This window comes from Aotus nancymaae, unplaced genomic scaffold (genome assembly GCF_030222135.1).
Source record: "Aotus nancymaae isolate 86718 unplaced genomic scaffold, 86718_ANA_hifiasm-v0.15.2.pri h1tg000029l, whole genome shotgun sequence".
NCBI lineage: Eukaryota > Metazoa > Chordata > Mammalia > Primates > Aotidae > Aotus > Aotus nancymaae.
The window spans coordinates 37436955-37455281 of record NW_026988442.1 but is presented as its reverse complement, the minus strand read 5'-3'; the positions used below and the strand labels follow the sequence as shown (position 1 = coordinate 37455281).

At 51.8% G+C, this 18327-nt stretch overlaps 1 protein-coding gene across 1 annotated transcript in view; it reads left to right on the top strand.

Moving 5' to 3' along the window:
• Positions 1 to 12210, top strand: part of APCDD1L (APC down-regulated 1 like) — a 56829-nt gene extending 44619 nt beyond the window's left edge. The window contains exons 3-4 of the mRNA XM_012467523.2: positions 767 to 1319; positions 9767 to 12210. Coding sequence (XP_012322946.2) covers positions 767 to 1319; positions 9767 to 10531 — 1318 coding nt within the window. The 3' untranslated portion in view covers positions 10532 to 12210. The remainder of the gene's footprint in view (positions 1 to 766; positions 1320 to 9766) is intronic.
• The last annotated feature ends 6117 nt before the right edge of the window (positions 12211 to 18327 follow it).

The following is an 18327-nucleotide window of genomic DNA, read 5'->3' as shown; positions in this document are numbered from 1 at the left end:
GGAGTCATTTCTCTTTCTTCTCCCTCCAACCCCTTCCCCGGGATCTGTCTGCATTACCAGCGAATAGAGTCTGGCCTAAGTCCAGCCCACTTCCCATTTTGTAAATAAAGCTTTATTGGCACACACCCCTGCCCTTTCATGTACCTATCATCTATAGCTGCATTAGCTCTACAATGGCAACTTTGAGTGGTTGCAGCAGAAACCATCCAGCCCACAAAAACAGAAATATTTATTATCCAGCCCTTTACAGAGTTTGCCAACTCCTGGTTTATATCTACAAGCCCTGTCACAAGCAAGGATGAGACCAGGTCAGAGGAGTGAACCTAGAGAAGTTGGGGACAGGGGAGACAGGACGGGCCACCGTCACTCCTCATCACTGCTCACCCCTCCCTCCAATCACTCAGCAAGGACAGGCCAGGTGCCCAGAGTCCAATGCGGAAGGAAGCAGGCAGGACCTCCCGGAGCTCCCAGGCCAGGGGGTCTCCAGATGACTGCAAAAGGGCCTCCAGTAGGGCAATTCGGATTGAATGAAAGGAGAACGAACTAGAAGGCTTGTGTTCAGGCCACGAGGCATCCAGTGCGAGGCATCCAGTGCAAGGCCCCCAGCCCCAAGGGTGGCTGAGGGCAGTGAGGAGCACTGAGGCTGGAGGGGCCCGGGCCTAAGGCGGGGGAGGCTGGGGGGAGGACGGAGCGCAGCCCAGAGGGGAGAGGGGCTCGCGGCGCGCTGTTCCCTCCGCACCCAGCCCGTCTCCTCCCACCCCTGCAGCTGCGAGGTGCGCCCAGGACCAGAGTTCCTGACCCGCGCCTACACCTTCTACCCCAGCCGGCTCTTCCGAGCCCACCAGTTCTACTACGAGGACCCCTTCTGCCGGGAGCCTGCCCACTCGCTGTTCGTCAAGGGCAAAGTCCGCCTGCGCCGGGCCTCCTGGGTCACCCGGGGCGCCACCGAGGCCGACTACCACCTGCACAAGGTGGGCATCGTCTTCCACAGCCGCCAGGCCCTGCTCGACGTCACCGGGCGTCTCAACCAGACCCGCGCCGGCCGGGACTGCGTGCGGCGGCTGCCCCCGGCCGGGGCCTGGCGGCTGGGGGCGCTGTACGAGCTGCGGAGCGCCCGGGCCCCGGGGGACTGCCTGGAGGCGCTGGGCCTCACCATGCACGAGCTCAGCCTGGTCCGCGTGCAGCGCCGCCTGCAGCCGCAGCCCGGGGCAGCACCCCAGCTGGTGGAAGAGCTGTACCTGGGGGACATCCACACTGACCCGGCCCAGAGGCGGCACTACCGGCCCACCGGCTACCAGCACCCGCTGCAGAGCGCACTGGTGAGTGGCGGTCGTCGGGGGTGGGGGCGAGCTCAGAGCCCAGCCCCCGCAGCTCCGCATAATCTGGGCCTGGCCAGGGCTCCGGCTGCCCGGCTCTCATCATCGCCCCTTCCCACTCTGGTCCGCGTGCCTCAGGACACTGGTGCACCCTGTTCACGCTGCTGGAGACATCTTGTCTCAGCCTTTACAAGGCTGGCGGGCCTCTGATAGCCCTTCCCAGGCTAGTCCTTGTAAGGTTTGTTGGGTTCTTAGGTTGTTGCCGAGTTTAAAATGAAGAAACTGAGGCCAGCACAAGAAGATCCAATGCGAATTCATTCAACTCCCGGGTGAGGTTCTGCGGTCCAACAGGAGGGCCTGGAGAAGTCGCGTGGACTCCTCTCAGACTGTAGGGTTTTATAGGGAGTGGAGGCGTTCAATTGGTTGTGGGAGAGCAGGGTGTGGGCAAGGCAAGACTGCTGTTAGGTAGAGTTACAAGACTTCATTTGCATACAGGACTCAGCTGCTATTGGCTAGAGTTACAAGACTTCATTTGCATACAAGACTTGGCTGCTATTGGCTAGAGTTACAAGACTTCGTTTGCATACAGGACTCGTCTGCTATTGCTAGAGTTACAAGACTTCATTTTCATTTTTTGGGGTTTTTAAGGGAGAGCTAGGCAGTGCGAGGGGTGGGGGGTGTCCGAGCTCCCGGTGAGGCGACCGGCTTTACAGTCCTCCCCAGCCCCTGGCTTATGGGCACTGCAGGATCTCATTTCTGCCCCTGTTGGGCATAGAGGCTTGGGCGGATGTCCCTCCCTTGGTTCTCAGCTGAAATTTCCGCTCCAGTCCCCATTTTGCTGTTCCCTGTTTCCCACGAGTGACCTTGCCTGCTCTCTGCCTGCTCTGAGGCTCTGTTGATGACTTGTTTATTGCTTCTCCCTCTGGCGCTAGCTAGGTCCTTCACAAGGGGCAAGCCACAGGGGGCACCTAGCACCGGTCAGGCCTACGATCAGGACCGATAAATGTGAGTGGATGAAATAGGGAGGGGGCAGCTTTCCTCCAGGGCTCTGCTGGGGCCGCGCACACCAGCCAGATGCCACCCCCTCGAAATCTCCGTGTGAGCCTCATGCTGGCCTAGCAGCAAAGCCACTGGTGCACCGTCCCCTGCCCACTCCCATACTAGACGGTGAGGTCACATGGCCTGGGCTTCTTGTGAGAGGGCCAAGAGGGACCTGGCAGGCCTGGGTGGAGCCCAGGGTTCTGCATTGCCAGCAGCTGGCCAGGGTGTGGGGAGCTGCACTCTAAAGGGAACCACCCTCTCTTTGACATGTCCCCCTAGACTCCAACACGAATTTCATTTAAGCTGATTAACCTAGATTTTAGATGAAGCCATTGCACACATACCATCCTAATTTGGGGAGAATCTAGTAGCCCCCTCATCCCCCACATACACACACACACTTTACTTATCTATTTTTCCGCCTGATGAGGAAACAGGCAGAAATGCAACTTTATCTGTATAATGGCTCCTGGCACATAGCTCAGAGCCTGGCTTTTAAAGGGTGGGGACCTAGGACCTTCCCAGTGTCCGAGACCCCTCCTCTGGCTGGGGGAAGCCTAGGACCCTTCCTCAGAAAATCTGTTTTTAAAAGCAAAGGGGAAAATACATGGGATTTAAATGAAAACCAATTCTATTAAAACAGTTGCCCAAGTCTTAAAACATTAATTTGTGATACAGAAAAATGACAAATATGAATTCTTTATTTCCCCTCATTTCAAAGCAGGGATGACAGCAAAACCATGTTTTAAACCTTGTTTCATCACCTTCAAAAGCACCAGAGAGGAAATGTCTTTTCTCACCCCTCTTTCACCTTAAAAGTTTGCAGGTTCTCAATTTGTTTCTGCTCTGCAGAAAACCACTTGCCTCAAGTTACCAATTAGCATCACCAGTACCCACAATGCTGTTGGTGTGATACTGGTGACAAAGTCAAGGGTTCTGCTGATGCTACTGGGGCTCGTTGCCTACATTTACAATGAGAAGAAATGTGAACTTTTATTCATTAAAGGATAGTGAAAATGAAGTTGAGGTTAGAATTCCAAATTAAAAACTTCTGGGCCAGGCACCGTGGCTCACACCTGTAATCCCAGCACTTCGGGAGGCCAAGGTGGGTGGATCATGAAGTCAAGAGATGGAGACCATTCTGGCCAACCTGGTGAAACCCTGTCTCTACTAAAAATACAAAAATTAGCTGGGCATGGTGGGGAGCACCTGTAGTCCCAGCTACTCATGAGCTGAGGCAGGAGAATCACTTGAACTCAGGAGGCAGAGGCTGCAGTGAGCCAAGACCACACCACTGCACTCCAGCCTGGGTGACAGAGCAAGACTCTGTCTCAAAAAACAACTTCTGTACAAGGCACCCAATGCATACTTCTTGAGCAGATGGAAGGGAGGATGGATGAATGGGGATGGATGGATGGATGGATAGATGAGTTCAGCATCCCCATGAAGTCCTCTTGGAACCCTTAGGCCGTCTTCATGTTATTCAGCATGTATTTGTTGCCTACTGTGTACTAGACACTCAAGGAACTAAACCAGATGAGGCAACTTCTCTCCCCTGGGAGCAGCCACTTGTCACTGTCCCAACGCAGGAGCACTGTGGATCAGACAGACCCGAAGCCTGTCTGCCTTCCTCCCCTTCCCCCACCCCCTCCTCCAAATGCAGGATCTGGGCAGCAGAGGAGGAGCATGACTCTCATAATCAGAAAATCAGCCTTAGAATTCTTTTTATGACCTCAAATTACTCCCTTTTTGGCAACCAGTGTTCTAGGCTGGCCTGGCGTTAATCCTGCTTAGCTCAGAGAAGGCACTAGTGGTGAGTCGATTAGCGACCCCTACTACCTCATTAGGAGGGGAAGCTGCTCTGAATGTGGAGAGGACAGAGCCCAGGGGCTGCGGGGGCTGACAATTTCATGAGTCCCCAGGCTGGACTCTGGGGTCATGACTGTCCCTGCCCTCCCTGCTGCCTGGCCAAGCCCGGTGGCCAGTCCAGCTTCAAATGTGATTGAGAAGTAAAACACAGAAATATATGCAGAGATGCACAGTGCCAGATGTACAGACATTAAATTAAAGGTCCACTCACCAATGGCCCCTGTCCTTGGGAAAAAAAAAAGAAAAAGAAAGAAAAGACAGATAATTTCAAAGAAGGAACTGCTGCAGAGTAATGCCCAAGTCATGAATCAGTTGTTGCCTTAAGCTCTCTGGGGCCTACGCCTTGCCCACGGCCCAACCAGATGGTAAACATGAAGATTTTTAGAAGTTAATTTAAAACCAATTTGATCCCGAAATTCATTGCCTGGATATAGAATCCCAATCAATCAGCCACCACTCAACCAAAATCATCTGAGCCTGGTGTCACCTCTGGGGGTTAATTAGAAACTGTTATGTGCTGTTTGAGAAATAACTTTATGTAACAGGCTTAAACCAGTAAGAGTTTGGTTTCTGCACAAGTGTGAATTCTGCCAGCTGGGGGCCTTGTTCATTAACGTATGAGACTCCAGACCTCTGCAGACAGATGCCCAGAAGATTTCTGATGGAGATGGGAACGTTGTTTCATCACCTCCAAAAGCACCAGAGAGGAAATGTCTTTTCTCACCCCTCTTTCACCTTAAAAGTTTGCTGGTTCTCAATTTGTTTCTGCTCTGCAGAAAACCACTTGCCTCAAGTTACCAACTAGCATCCCCAAATGTCCTATCTGCAGAGAATATCTTTTTGTTTGTCTTTTGTGGTGAGGAAGGATAGCTCTGGGACTGTTTTGCTGTAATGCATTATGTCCTCTCAATATACATGACGGTGACAGCAGTGGGAATGTGGATTAAAATGCCAAAATTAGACTCTTGTCAGCCAGCATCCCAATCACCAACACTCTGGCTAACTCCAGCAAGCTTGCTTGCTCCCGTCACAAACATTTTTTCAGCCATTTGCTAGCATTTCAGAGAACTGTCAAACGCTCTGGGCCCAAATCCCTATACCAAAGCCAATATGGTCTCCTATATTATATATCAAGGAAACTTAAGGTTCATTGTAGAAATAATAAGAGCTTATAAAATGTGATACACCACCCCCCAAAAAACTGTTCTCAATCATTCAATATTTTCTTTCTAAACCAGAACTTCTAAAGGCCACTTGTTTGGCATGAAACTCACTCAGCAGTGCTCTGTGAAAATCTTTTGTGTTTTTTGCAAGAAAAAAATATATTGGAGCTGATTTCTCAAAATGCACCCTTCCTGTGCCTGTCCGCCTAGACCCCAACTCTAAGTTTCCTTCTGGAATGGCAACAGCAGGAGATGTTTGCTTGTTCCCACATCAGCTTTGACAAGTTCCAAGGCCATTTACTTTCCAGAACGGTGCTCTGGACTAAAGTCTGGGCAGCAGCTTCTTTTTAGAAATAAAATAAGAGAAGAAGGGGAAGAAGAGAAAGAGGGAGGAGGAGGAGAAGAGGAGGAAGAGGAGGAGGAAGAGGAGGAGGAGGAGAGGAGGAGAGGAGGAGGAGGAGAGAAGGAGGAGAGGAGGAGGAGGAGGGGAGGAGGAGGGGAGGAGGAGGAGAGGAGGAGGGAGAGGAGGAGGAGGGGAGGAGGAGGGGAGGAGGAGGAGGGGAGGAGGAGGAGAGGAGGAGGAGGAGAGAAGGAGGAGAGGAGGAGGAGGGGAGGAGGAGGGGAGGAGGAGGAGGAGGGGAGGAGGAGGAGGGGAGGAGGAGGAGAGGAGGAGGAGGAGAGGAGGAGAGGAGGAGGAGAGGAGGAGAGGAGGAGGAGAGGAGGAGGAGAGGAGGAGGAGAGGAGGAAGAGAGGAGGAGGAGGGGAGGAGGAGGGGAGGAGGAGGAGGGGAGGAGGAGGAGAGGAGGAGGAGGAGAGGGGGAGGAGGAGAGGAGGAGAGGAGGAGGAGGAGAGGAGGAGGAGGAGAGGAGGAGGAGGAGGAGAGGAGGAGGAGGAGAGGAGGAGGAGGAGAGGAGGAGGAGGAGGAGAGGAGGGGAGGAGGAAGAGAGGAGGAGGAGGGGGGGAGGAGGGGGGGAGGAGGAGGGGGAGGAGGAGGAGAGGAGGAGGAGAGGAGGAGGAGAGGAGGAGGAGGAGGAGAGAGGAGGAGGAGGAGGAGAGGAGGAGGAGGAGAGGAGGACGAGAGGAGGACGAGAGGAGGAAGAGGAGAGGAGGAGGAGAGGAGGAGGAGAGGAGGAGGAGAGGTGGAGGAGAGAAGGAGGAGAGGAGGAGGAGAGGAGGAGGAGGAGAGAAGGAGGAGGAGGAGGGGGAGGAGGAGGGGAGGAGGAGGAGAGGAGGAGGAGGAGAGAAGGAGGAGAGGAGGAGGAGAGGAGGAGGAGGGGAGGAGGAGGGGAAGAGGGGAGGAGGACGGGAGGAGAGGAGGAGAGGAGGAGGAGAGGAGGAGGAGAGGAGGAGGAGAGGAGGAGGAGAGGAGGAGGAGAGGAGGAGGAGAGGAGGAGGAGGAGAGAAGGAGAGGAGAGAAGGAGGAGAGGAGGAGGAGGGGAGGAGGATGAGAGGAGGAGGAGGGAGAGGAGGAGGAGGAGGAGGAGGGGAGGAGGAGGGGGAGGAGGAGGGGAGGAGGAGGGGAGGAGGAGGGGAGGAGGAGGGGAGGAGGAGGGGAAGAGGAGGAGGAGAGGAGGAGGAGAGGAGGAGGAGAGGAGGAGGAGGAGGAGGAGGAGGGGAGGAGGATGAGGAGGAGGAGGAGAGGAGGAGGAGAGGAGGAGGAGAGGAGGAGGAGGAGAGGAGGAGGAGAGGAGGAGGAGAGGAGGAGGAGGAGGGGAGGAGGAGGGGAGGAGGAGGGAGGAGGAGAGGAGGACGAGAGGAGGACGAGGGGAGGAGGAGGGGAGGAGGAGGAGGGGAGGAGGAGGGGAGGAGGAGGGGAGGAGGAGGGTGAGGAGGAGGGGAGGAGGAGGGGAGAGGAGGGGAGGAGGAGGGGAGGAGGAGGGGAGGAGGAGGGAAGAGGAGGAGGAGAGGAGGAGGAGAGGAGGAGGAGGAGAGGGAGGAGGAGAGGAGGAGAGGAGGAGAGGAGGAGGAGGAGGAGAGAAGGAGGAGAGGAGGAGGAGGGGAGGAGGAGGGGAGGAGGATGAGTGGAGGAGGAGAGGAGGAGGAGAGGAGGAGGAGGAGAGAAGGAGGAGAGGAGGAGGAGAGGAGGACGGGAGGAGGAAGAGGGGAGGAGGAGGAGAGGAGGACGAGAGGAGGAGGAGAGGAGGAAGAGGAGAGGTGGAGGAGAGGAGGAGGAGAGGAGGAGGAGAGGAGGACGAGAGGAGGAGGAGGAGAGGAGGAGAGGAGGACGAGAGGAGGAGGAGGGGAGGAGGAGGGGGAGGAGGAGGGGAAGAGGAGGAGGAGAGGAGGAGGAGAGGAGGAGGAGAGGAGGAAGAGAGGAGGAGGAAGGGAGGAGGAGGGGAGGGAGGAGGAGGAGGAGGGAGAGGAGAGAAGGAGAGGAGGAGGAGAGGTAGGAGGAGGGGGAGGAGGAGGGGAGGAGGAGGGAGGAGGGGAGGAGGAGGGAGGAGGAGGGGAGGAGGAGGGGAGGAGGAGGGGGAGAGGAGGAGAGAGGAAGGAGGAGAGGAGGAGGAGAGGAGGACGAGAGGAGGAGAGGAGGGCGGAGGAGAGAGGAGGACGGAGGAGGAGAGGAGGAGGGAGGAGGAGGGGAGGAGGAGAAGAGAGGTGGAGGAGGGGAGGAGGAGGGGAGGAGGAGGGGAGGAGGAGGAGGAGGAGGAGAGTGAGGAGGAGGAGGAGAGGAGGAGGATGACAAGGAGAAAGATAAGAAGAAGGAGAAGGAAAAAGAAGGAAGAAGTCTGTATCTGGCTCCTTTTTGGCATCTACTGAGCTTTTTCACTCCAAAATGCAGACTAACTACTCCCACGCAATTTGGTTTAGCATCTGTTTCCTGTTGACGTGTTTTACTGTAAACCCAGCTCATTAGCATTTGTAGGGCAGAAACAATTGTAAATAAGGGCAAAGATAGAGGAAAAGCAACTCATAGCCTGCAACAAGTGAGGGTGTGGTGGCACCTGCAGACTCGAGTGTGGCTGGTTTTCCCATAACAAATAACATGGGAGATGAACATCTTTGAGCCACAGCTCTTTACGAGTTTTCAACTATCTCCTTCCCACAGACTTAAGCAATGGGCTTCCAAAAACATAATTCGTTGTTTTTGGTATTTTGTTTTTTTTTTTTTTGAGAAGGTGTCTTGCTGTGTCCCCCAGGCTGGAGTGCAATGGTATAATCTCAGCTCACTGCAACCTCCACCTCTCAGGTTCAAGCAATTCTCCTGCCTCAGTCTCCCAAGTAGCTGGGATTACAGGTGTGTGCCACCACACCTGGCTAATTTTTGTATTTTTAGTAGAGATGGGGTTTCACCATGTTGGTCAGGCTGGTTTAAAGTCCTGACCTCAAGTGATCCACTCACCTTGGCCTCCCAAAGTGCTGGGATTACAGGTGTGAGCCACCACGCCCAGCCCAGAAATATTTTGATGGCTTTGATCCTTGTTGCCATATTCACTTTCCATGGGGTAGGTAGAGCAAATGATGCTCAATTTCCACTGTGAGATTTCTAATGACAAAAATATAGGGAAGATGTAACCTGCTATGAGCCTTTTGACAGAGAAGAGTCAGGGCTCAGACCGCCAGGCATAAGCCAGGCTGCATTTCAGCTGGTCTCTGCCACTTCCAGGCTGGACAACCTGGGCAGCCCAGCCGGCCCTCTGGATCTCAGTTCCCTCAGCTATAACATGTACCAGTTGCCCAGGAAGTGCTTAGCATGGCTCCTGGCACTTCGGAAACATCTAGAAGGGTGAGATGGGAAAAAGATCAACTTTAACGGTCAAATTCCAGGACCAAGCAGACCAGGCATGAGCAAGGACAACTTCTCTCAGGTCCAAGATGAAGGCCCACCTGTGCTTCCATTCATTTCTCGTTTATTCATACAACAAATATGTGCTTGCTGTGAGCCAAGCCCTGTGCGGTGGGGGTGAGGGAGCACAGAGAGACAGTCCTGGCTTTCTAGGGCTTTTCAGAACTGTAAGGCATAATGCATTACAGTGTGATGAGGGGTGAGGGGTAGAGAGGAGAGAGTCTCAGGGGGTGGAGTGAGGAAGATAAGAGGGTGGTGGGACAGCCCTGAGGCCCACCTTACATGGGGGCATTCAGGAAAGCTCTCTCTGGTGCCGGGCTGAGACCTAAGGGGTGAGAAGGAGCTGGCAGGGAGTTCCAGGTGGAAGGGACAGCAGGAGAAGCAAGGCCTGGGGAGGCTGGGGCCGACCTCCATCAAGGGATAGCAAAGAAGCCGTCCTGGCTGAAGGCAGAGAATGGGGAGAGAAAGGAGGGAGGTCTAGGCTGCGCCTCAGCCTGCCTTGACACCCCTACAGAGCTGGGGTTCCTTTCCAGGCTGCACCCCAACTTAGCCATGTGAGGCAAACACTTTTTCTGCTTGTCTTTTGCCAGCACCACGTGCAGCCGTGCCCGGCCTGTGGCCTCATTGCCCGCTCCGATGTGCACCACCCGCCGGTGCTGCCGCCCCTGCTGGCCCTGCCCTTGCGCCTGGGCGGCCGGTGGGTCAGCTCGGGGTGTGAGGCGCACCCAGCGGTCCTGTTCCTCACCCGGCTCTTCGCTTTCCATGGGCGCAGCCGCTCCTGGGAAGGGTATTACCACCACTTCTCAGACCCCGCCTGCCGGCAGCCCACCTTCACCATGTATGCCGCTGGCCGCTACACCAGGGGCACGCCATCCACCAGGGTCCGCGGTGGCACCGAGCTGGTGTTTGAGGTCACACGGGCCCATGTGACCCCTATGGACCAGGTCACCACGGCCATGCTCAACTTCTCAGAGCCAAGCAGCTGCGGGGGCCCGGGGGTCTGGTCTGTGGGCTCTGAGCGGGATGTCACAGCCACCAACGGGTGCCTGCCACTGGGCATCCGGCTCCCACACGTGGAGTACGAGCTCTTCAAGATGGAGCAAGACCCCCTCGGGCGAAGCCTGCTCTTCATTGGACAAAGGCCCACCGATGGGTCAAGTCCCGATACCCCAGAGAAACGCCCCACCTCCTACCAAGCACCCCTGGTGCTCTGCGGTGGGGAGGCCCCCAGCTCCTACAGGCCCCAGCAGCACAGCCCATTGCTGCAAAAGCACTCCAGCACAGGGGGCCTTCGCGTAGCCCCCCTCCCGCTTCTGCCCTTAGTTCTAGGGCTAGCCTTCCTCCACTGGCTATGACAGTGGACTTGACATCAGGATGGTGGCTCTGGACACCGTCTGACCCTTCAGGCTCCCTCCTGGCAGCTGTAGGGAAGGACCCATTCTCCTCTGCTCTGTCATAGATGGATGCACAGCCCCACTGCTTCCACACTCTGCCTGCACCCGATATGGTTCAGGCCATGAGCTCCACACCTGCAAAGGCTATGCCGCATCCCGCGGCCCGGGTCCCCAACCTCGTGCTTGGATGCAGCAGCGATGTTCATTGCTACGCGAGTTTCTAAAGATCACTCCCAATTTTCTAAGAACTCTCCTCATCCTTGGCAGCTTGCCGACAGGTGCAGGCAGGGGGCCACACAGAACGCCCCCATCCCACGCTGCCCCCAGTTCTTACCGTCCTTGGGATTCTAAGATGGGAGCAAGAGGAGACCCTGAGATTCTGCCTAGCGATGAGGCCTACTGCGCTGCCAAGTCTGTAGGTTGTTGTTGAAAGATTATTAATTCCAATTTAGCAATACAATCTCTAAGTGGTGCCATGAATTAAAGATGCCACTTTGGGCTTTCAGTGCTTCTCAGCTTTCTAGCGAAGGGCTTGTGTCTTTGGGGGCAGCTCAGTTTCCTGAGTCCTGACGGCTGGCATTCGCCTACATCTGCCTGTGCTTCTAAGAGTTAGACCTCAAGCTGCCAGCACTGTGGATAAATCCAGTTCTCCCGGGCCAGCATGAGAGTGAAGAGGACTCCCATCTGAGCTGCGAAGTGTGGCCTCTCCAGAGCAGGCTGCGCCTTCTGAGCCTCCCTGGCCCATGAGAACACCAGCGTGCACCAGGCTGACTGCTGGGGGCAGGTCTTTGAAGGGAAGGGGCGTTTCCAGCCTTCTGAGAGTAATTAATAGTAATGACAACAGTAACACTAACCTGCTCTGCATTTCACCCTGCCCAGCTGTCCTCGGTTGCCAAGACTCCCTGTGCTTGCCTGACAAAGGAAGAGAACCTCCGGATGTGTATCTTTAGGCCCACCCTAGGGGAGAGGTCAGGGTCGTCAGGTCACATGGCAACATCTGGGCAGCCCTGCCTTGCCCAGCCTCCTTGCCATGGTCCTAATATATTGGTGTCCTGCACAGAGGGGACTGTCATCATAGTGGGGACAGGCTGTGCCCCTCCAGGGACTCTGCTCATGTTCCCAGGGCCTCATCTGTACACTGTAAAATTAACTGGCATCCTGGTGGGCCCAAGGGTTTTCAGGACTGGGGGCCGATGACTCACCCCTCCTTCCTCCTCCTGATCCCTATCTCTAGCTGTTATCACGGATTTTGAACAATTGTCTGTGAGGTTAATGATGCTTTCAGAAGGAAGCCCTTGTCTTCCCTGAGACTGTATGGGGTTCAATCAGTCCGCTGAAACTGTTCCCACTTATTACCCATTCTTCTTTAAAAAAAAAAAAAAAAGTCTACCAAGTTAATATTCTCTGTAGGCCTCAGCCAGCTATGAGTCTTCCTGGCATATTTACCAAGGTACAAGAAATAATTACATTATTTACGGTCTTAGACTACATCGGGGTGGGGGGAGCTTCTGGGGGAGACGGCGGTGGGTGTAGATGATGTGTCCACGGCTGAGCAGGTCTTGTATCCGAGGCTTGAAGCAACCATGCCGCCATTTATCATCAAATTTGAATCTTTTAATAAAATTAAACAGCCTGAAAAATGTTCTTGCTGGTTATTAAAGTCAACCAAGGGGATTATGGTTCTAAAGAAAGGACGTGGAGTGTCTTCCAGAGAACGTGTGAAAGAGAATAAAACCAATGGAGGTAAACCCAGCTCTCTCCGTTCTGCTCGCATGCCACTGCCTGCCCCTCTGAAAACCCCCCAGGGGCTTCCACTGCACTCAGAATAAAGCCCAGCTTCCTGCTCCTGCTGCTGGCAAGATTCAGCCACACCCCCACGCCTCCCCGTGCCTCCCCCAGCCTCCCCACACCTGGCAGCACTGGGCCTTTTCTGTTTCTTGATCACAGGAGCTGTTGGTGTCTTGGGGCCTTTGTACAAGCTCCGCCTTTTGCTTAACATCTCTTCCCCAGACCTTCAGAAGCTTAGCTCTTTCTTTTCAATCAAGTCTCAGACCAGATGTCACCTCCTGAAGATGTCACCATTCCCATCCCAAAAAGCAGCCACTTTTCCCTGGTCCCTCTGTCATTCCATCGCATCACAGTTGTGCGGTCTTTGTCATGAAAACAGATCATTGTTGGAAGTGACCTTATTTGCCTAGAATGTAAGCTCCAAGGAAAACGACTGGGTTCTAACTTACTGCGATCAAGGGTCCGGCATGCCTAGTGCATTGTAGAAAGACCTTCAATAAATATGGCTGACTCAGCAAATGCTGGTGATCCCTGTTAAGCCTCACACTGAAACCTGTGAATAGGCCATCTCCATCCACCAGGTCAGTGAGGGGGGTGTGAGTCTCTGCATCTTACACTCGAGGACACTAAGGCACAGAGAGGAGAAGGCGTCGGCTCCAGAGCCTGAGATCCGGGCCTCTATTTCACAGCTTGCAGGCTTGGGGTGTCCTTCTGACTCCTGGAGGGAATGGAATTCTTTGATTTTAGTTGGGGAAGGCAATTTAGCATTGCCTTGAGGGACGCGGCATGAGCCATCCCTACTCGGAGTGTATTGGGCAGAACAGCAGCTTCCTGAATCACCTCAATTGGACTTAGTTGCTGTCTGCTCGCTGGGGCTTGTTAGTTTGGGGACAGGTGATGCTACTAGGAGCTATGAAGGCTGAAGGAAGGGCAACCGTCCCTTTTCTCCTGGGCAGAAGGTCAGGGCTTCCAAGACTCTGGGCTGATAAAGGAAGGGGTCATTTTAGAGGCTGAGGGGCTGAGGAGACTCTCTGGGGACAGGGCCAGAGGCCACAGGCACCAAGCCTTCCTCCAGCCCTTTGCTCCTGCCCCTTAAGTCTCTGCCCTTCATGTAAATTGTGAGGGCGCTCTCATCCACAGAGGGGAGGGAAGCCCAGAGGCCTAGTGCAAGATAAAATTCATGTTTTCCATTGCATGTTCAGTCACGTTTAAAGTGGGGGGTGGGTGGGAAGCCCATGCAGTTGATAATTTCATAATGCAACTCTCAGGACAGCAAATGAGGCTTTTTTTCCCTAAATAAAAAGTTGAAATTGTATACAGCCCTCAGAGGTCCGTTAACTAACAGATGCTGGTTATCAGAACTTTCTTTGCCTTTCTCTAAGCATGTGTTTTTAATCTCCCAGCAGTGCTATCAGGCTGAGCAGCAGCACGTGGCTTGGTGACGCGGGCCTGCCAGCACTTGGCCCTAGTCTGTGTGTCCTCTCCTGGGGCACAGGTGACTCAGGCACAAGGGGCTGGAGCTTTCTGACGCAGAATGCAGCACTGCATCAGGGCCGGGCCGGGGCTGATTCATAGCCATTAGTGTCGCAGACCAGAGCCAAGCAGGGAGGAGCTGTTCCCACTTCCAGGGGAGACTTACCAGCAGCAGGCAGCCTCCAGCCTGCTCCTTCTCACACCCACAACCCCCTCAAATGGATGTCAGGATGAGCACAGATGACCTGTTGACATTCCCTAAAACCACCTTTCCGAGCTTCCGGGCAGACCCTCCTCCTGCCCTGTGGCACCTCTACCCTCCCCCTCAGCCACAGTGGCCTCCCTGCTCTCCTGCAGTCCCATGGAAGCTGGTCCCTCTCAAGGTCTTGGCTCCAGCTCTCCCTCACCTGGAAGGTTCTGCTCACCTCACCCCTGACCACCCCAAAGACAGCGCTCACTTCATCCCAGTATTTGTCAGTAGCCAAAATCTGAAAAAATTCCCATGTGTTGGTTTTTATCTATTGTCAGCCCCTCTAGAATGAGCTCCTTGCCAGCAGGGTCCTTGTCTGTCTTGTTCTTCGGAGATCCCCAGTGTTAGAATGGTGCTGGGCACATAGTAGGAGGTCAATAAATACTAAAAGAATACATGTTCCAAGACCTGGTTGGAGACTCCAAATTCAAGCAGCAAGATGACACCCACACACTCTAAATACTGGCTTGGAATTTTGAGGTTGCTGACTTTTTTCTAAAGCAGATGGGCAGAGCAGAACCCAGGCCTGTGAACTGGAGGACATCTATTTTCTGCTAGCCAGGATATTTCTAGAAATGCATTGAAGACCACTGCCATCCCCAAACAGAAGGCCACGGGACCTGGCAAGAGGTGCCTTGAGACTCCATCTCAAGCTTCTCATTCCACAAAGACTAGGGAGACTGGGAGAGCCTCAGCTTCACGCAGGTACCCAAGGCTTCCCATTCTTAGTTTCAGAGCCTCCAGCACTCCCAGCCCCAACCCTGCCGGCTTCAGTTTCTTTATCAATAAAGTGGGTTGAAACCTGATGGTTCCTGGAGCCAACCAGCCTCAACACATTATGGGAAGACCCCAAATAGTAATTCAAATGGAATCAATAATGTATTTTAAGAGAAATGGCTTTAAAAAAAATAAACTCAGCCGGGAGCGGTGGCTCACACTTGTAACCCCAGCACTTTGGGAGGCCAAGGTGGGTGGACCATGAGGTCAGGAGTTTGAGACCAGCCTGGCCACCACAGTGAAACGCCATCTCTATTAAAAATACAAAAATTAACTGGGCGTGGTGGTGGGCACCTGTAATCCCAGCTACTCAGAAGGCTGAGGCAGGAGAATCACTTGGACCCAGGAGGTGCAGGTTGCAGTGAGCCAAGATCACAGCACTGCACTCCAGCCTGGGTGACAGGGCTACACTACATCTCAATAAACAAACAAACAAATTCTCAGTGAGGATGAGTCTTTGTCCTGTGATATAGTATGTATTTCCTAAGGGTTATTAATAACCTACTACTCTCACTCCTACATTTGGCATTGTTTTTACTCCCTCAGGAGAAAAAAATTACCAAAACTTAGGCGGTCACTACTTCTGGTGAAATCAACTGCCTGTTTAGTAAAAAGACTCACAGACATATGCTGAACACCCATCATATGCCAGGTGCTATGCTGGGTGCCTTGGAAGGAAAGCCTTCCCAACTTCCAGCCAATTGGGTGGGCAGACACATGTGTTTAGCTCCACTTTCTTCTGAAGTCCCAAGAAATTATGGGAAAGAATTAAAGGCACATTAACAAACAGAAAAGGAGATAAGAACATAGCCAAGAGAGATGTCAGCAAATTCTGGAATCTGGAAAGCTGATGGGTAATTTATCACTGATAAAATACCCATATTATTATTCTGTAATAAATGGGAGATTACAGAAGGTGGAAAGGTTGGTGGAGGGGCACAGCTCAGAAGCAAGTCCACTTGTGCCATGAATGCCCCCTAGGGCTTAGGAAATGGTGGTCCTAGGCACGGCAGAAGCCAAAAAAAAAAAAAAAACAACAACAACGGTAGGGCTAAAACCAGGAGGAATCTTTGAAATATTTTACAAGTGTGTAAAAGGAATTCTACTCCTAGATCCCATCCCTAACCACTGTAAGAAACCAAAAGTTTAACCCAAAAATATTTGAACTTAGGGACAGCCCAGGGCAGGGTATCATGCTAAAAATTTAGATACAGGTTAAGTATCCCCAGTATGAAAATTCAAAATCCAAAATGCTCCAAAATCCAAACCCTTTTTTGAATGGTGACACACACTCAAAGGAAAGGCTCACTGAAGCATTTCGAATTCGGGATTTTCAAATTAAGGATGTTCAACTGGGAAGTATAATGCAAATATCACAAAATACAAAAAAAAACTTGAATTCCAAAACACTTCTGGTATCAAGCAGAACAACATGCAAAAAATACAGAACAACAAAAGAGAACAAAGCAACAAAGAGCTATAATATCTTCAGTGAATACACACAGACACACACACACACACACACACACACACACACACACATCTTGGAGCAGGTTGCTATAAACAAAGAATAACTGGAAAAGATGTCTTGAAAATTATAAATATCTCAGCAGAAAAAAATCAAAAGAAGGTTGGAAATTAAAGTCAAATAGTATTACCAGAAATAAAAAAAAAAAGAATTGAGAATTAGAATGCCATTCCATTTCTTAAAGGCAACACTAGAAGCTGGAAATCAGTAGAACAATGCTTCCAAAATCCTCAGAATGATTTAAACCTAGTGTTTTATACCCTGTACAACTATCAATCAAGTGGAAGAGCAGAATGGGACATTTTCAGACATGTAAAGTTCTCAGAAAAATTATGTCTCACATACTCCTTGTTCAGAGACCTGCTAAAAGACATGCTCCCCTAAAATGAGGTAGTAAAACAAGAGAGAGGAAGCTAGAGATCCAGAAAAGAAGGGATCCAATCCAGAAGAGAGCAAAAGGAGTTCTGAAGATGAGCGTGAGTAAAGGTCCTGGGATGAGAGCTGTGCAGTAGGCTTAGACAGCAGTCAGTCCAGAGAGGAGCAGGAGAATAGAGAGCTTCAGGAGTGATCTAAGAAAACCATAAAAATAAGATTGCCTGATGTGCTGTGATTGTGCTAAGGAGATTTATACTTCTATCAGGATCTGGGCTGAATTCATGATAGATACCTACGAAACTAAGCAAACACACACTAAGATTTAGTAACTCCAGGAAAACAAAGGATTACACATAAAAGGGAAATATAATCAAAGCATATCCAAGGTATAGCTGTAAACGACATCTTAGTAGTCTTAATCATACAAAAGTATACTGATGTAGCCAAAAATTATGGCATGACTGAAAGGGAGAGAGAAGATCTATGCTTGGGATGTGGTTGGGAGAAAGATTATTAGTGCTAAATCCCTATCTTCCTTAGGAGGAAATCAATAGATAATATACAGAAGTGAAAAATCAAGAAAAAGTAATATAACCACATTATTAGGAAATGTAGATGTTAATATCTGAAGAAACAGTTCAATGTGCTAAACTGGCTACCTCTGGGAAGAGGCAGCCCAGGGCAACGTGGACCTGCTGCTTTTCATTATAAGCCTGTTATAGCTGTTTGGCGTTTTAAATTATGCACACAAAATACTTTGTTTAAAAAAAAAAAACTGAAAACATCACAAAACCAAACCCAACAACAAAACTTTGAACTTCCCCTCAAATTGCTTTCAATCCAGTAAAGGGCAGACTGTGTTAAGAGAGGTTTCTAATGCTCTGAGAGGCGAGGGTGGTAGAGCGCAGAGCGCTGAGCAGAGCAGCCCAGCCCACTCATGGGAGAACAGAGCAATCAGGAGTCTGAGATTCTGAGAAACAGGAGGAAAAGCAGTGGGACCATGACAGGGCCCTAGCCATGGGCAGCCAGCCCTTTCTCACACATCAGCTGGATGAATATTCTAGGGTGGTTTTCTCATTACTGATGGAGAATATTTTCTCCAGTGTGGAGGCACTTTTAGGACCAACAATGTGACTGGATGGTGGGGTTAAAATTTAACAGTGGGTCTTGGCTTGACTTAAAAAGCCTCTTGTCTTCCCTATACATTTCTTTAGCATTTTTTGAAGGGGCATAAAGGTACATTTTTCAGAAAGTCCATAAGACTAATTTTGTGTTTCTCCAAATTTGTACTATTTTCTTCTTTGAAGTGATTTTAGCAAACATTGCTAAGAACAGAGACAAAAGTTCTACTTGGAAAAAAAGAAAACTCTAGACTCTCAAGTGCAATTTCTGAGGGTGTTTTCAGGTTCTAATGAGGCATGTCACTCCCATTACTGCTTGGCAAACGATCAGGTAGCAGGTTTTCTCTCCTAATGCACTAACCAGAGATAATGGCAAACCAGTGTAGTCACTTCTTCAAAACAGCGCCTTGTGGGGCTGTTTAGAAAACTCCTTCATGGTTTGGAT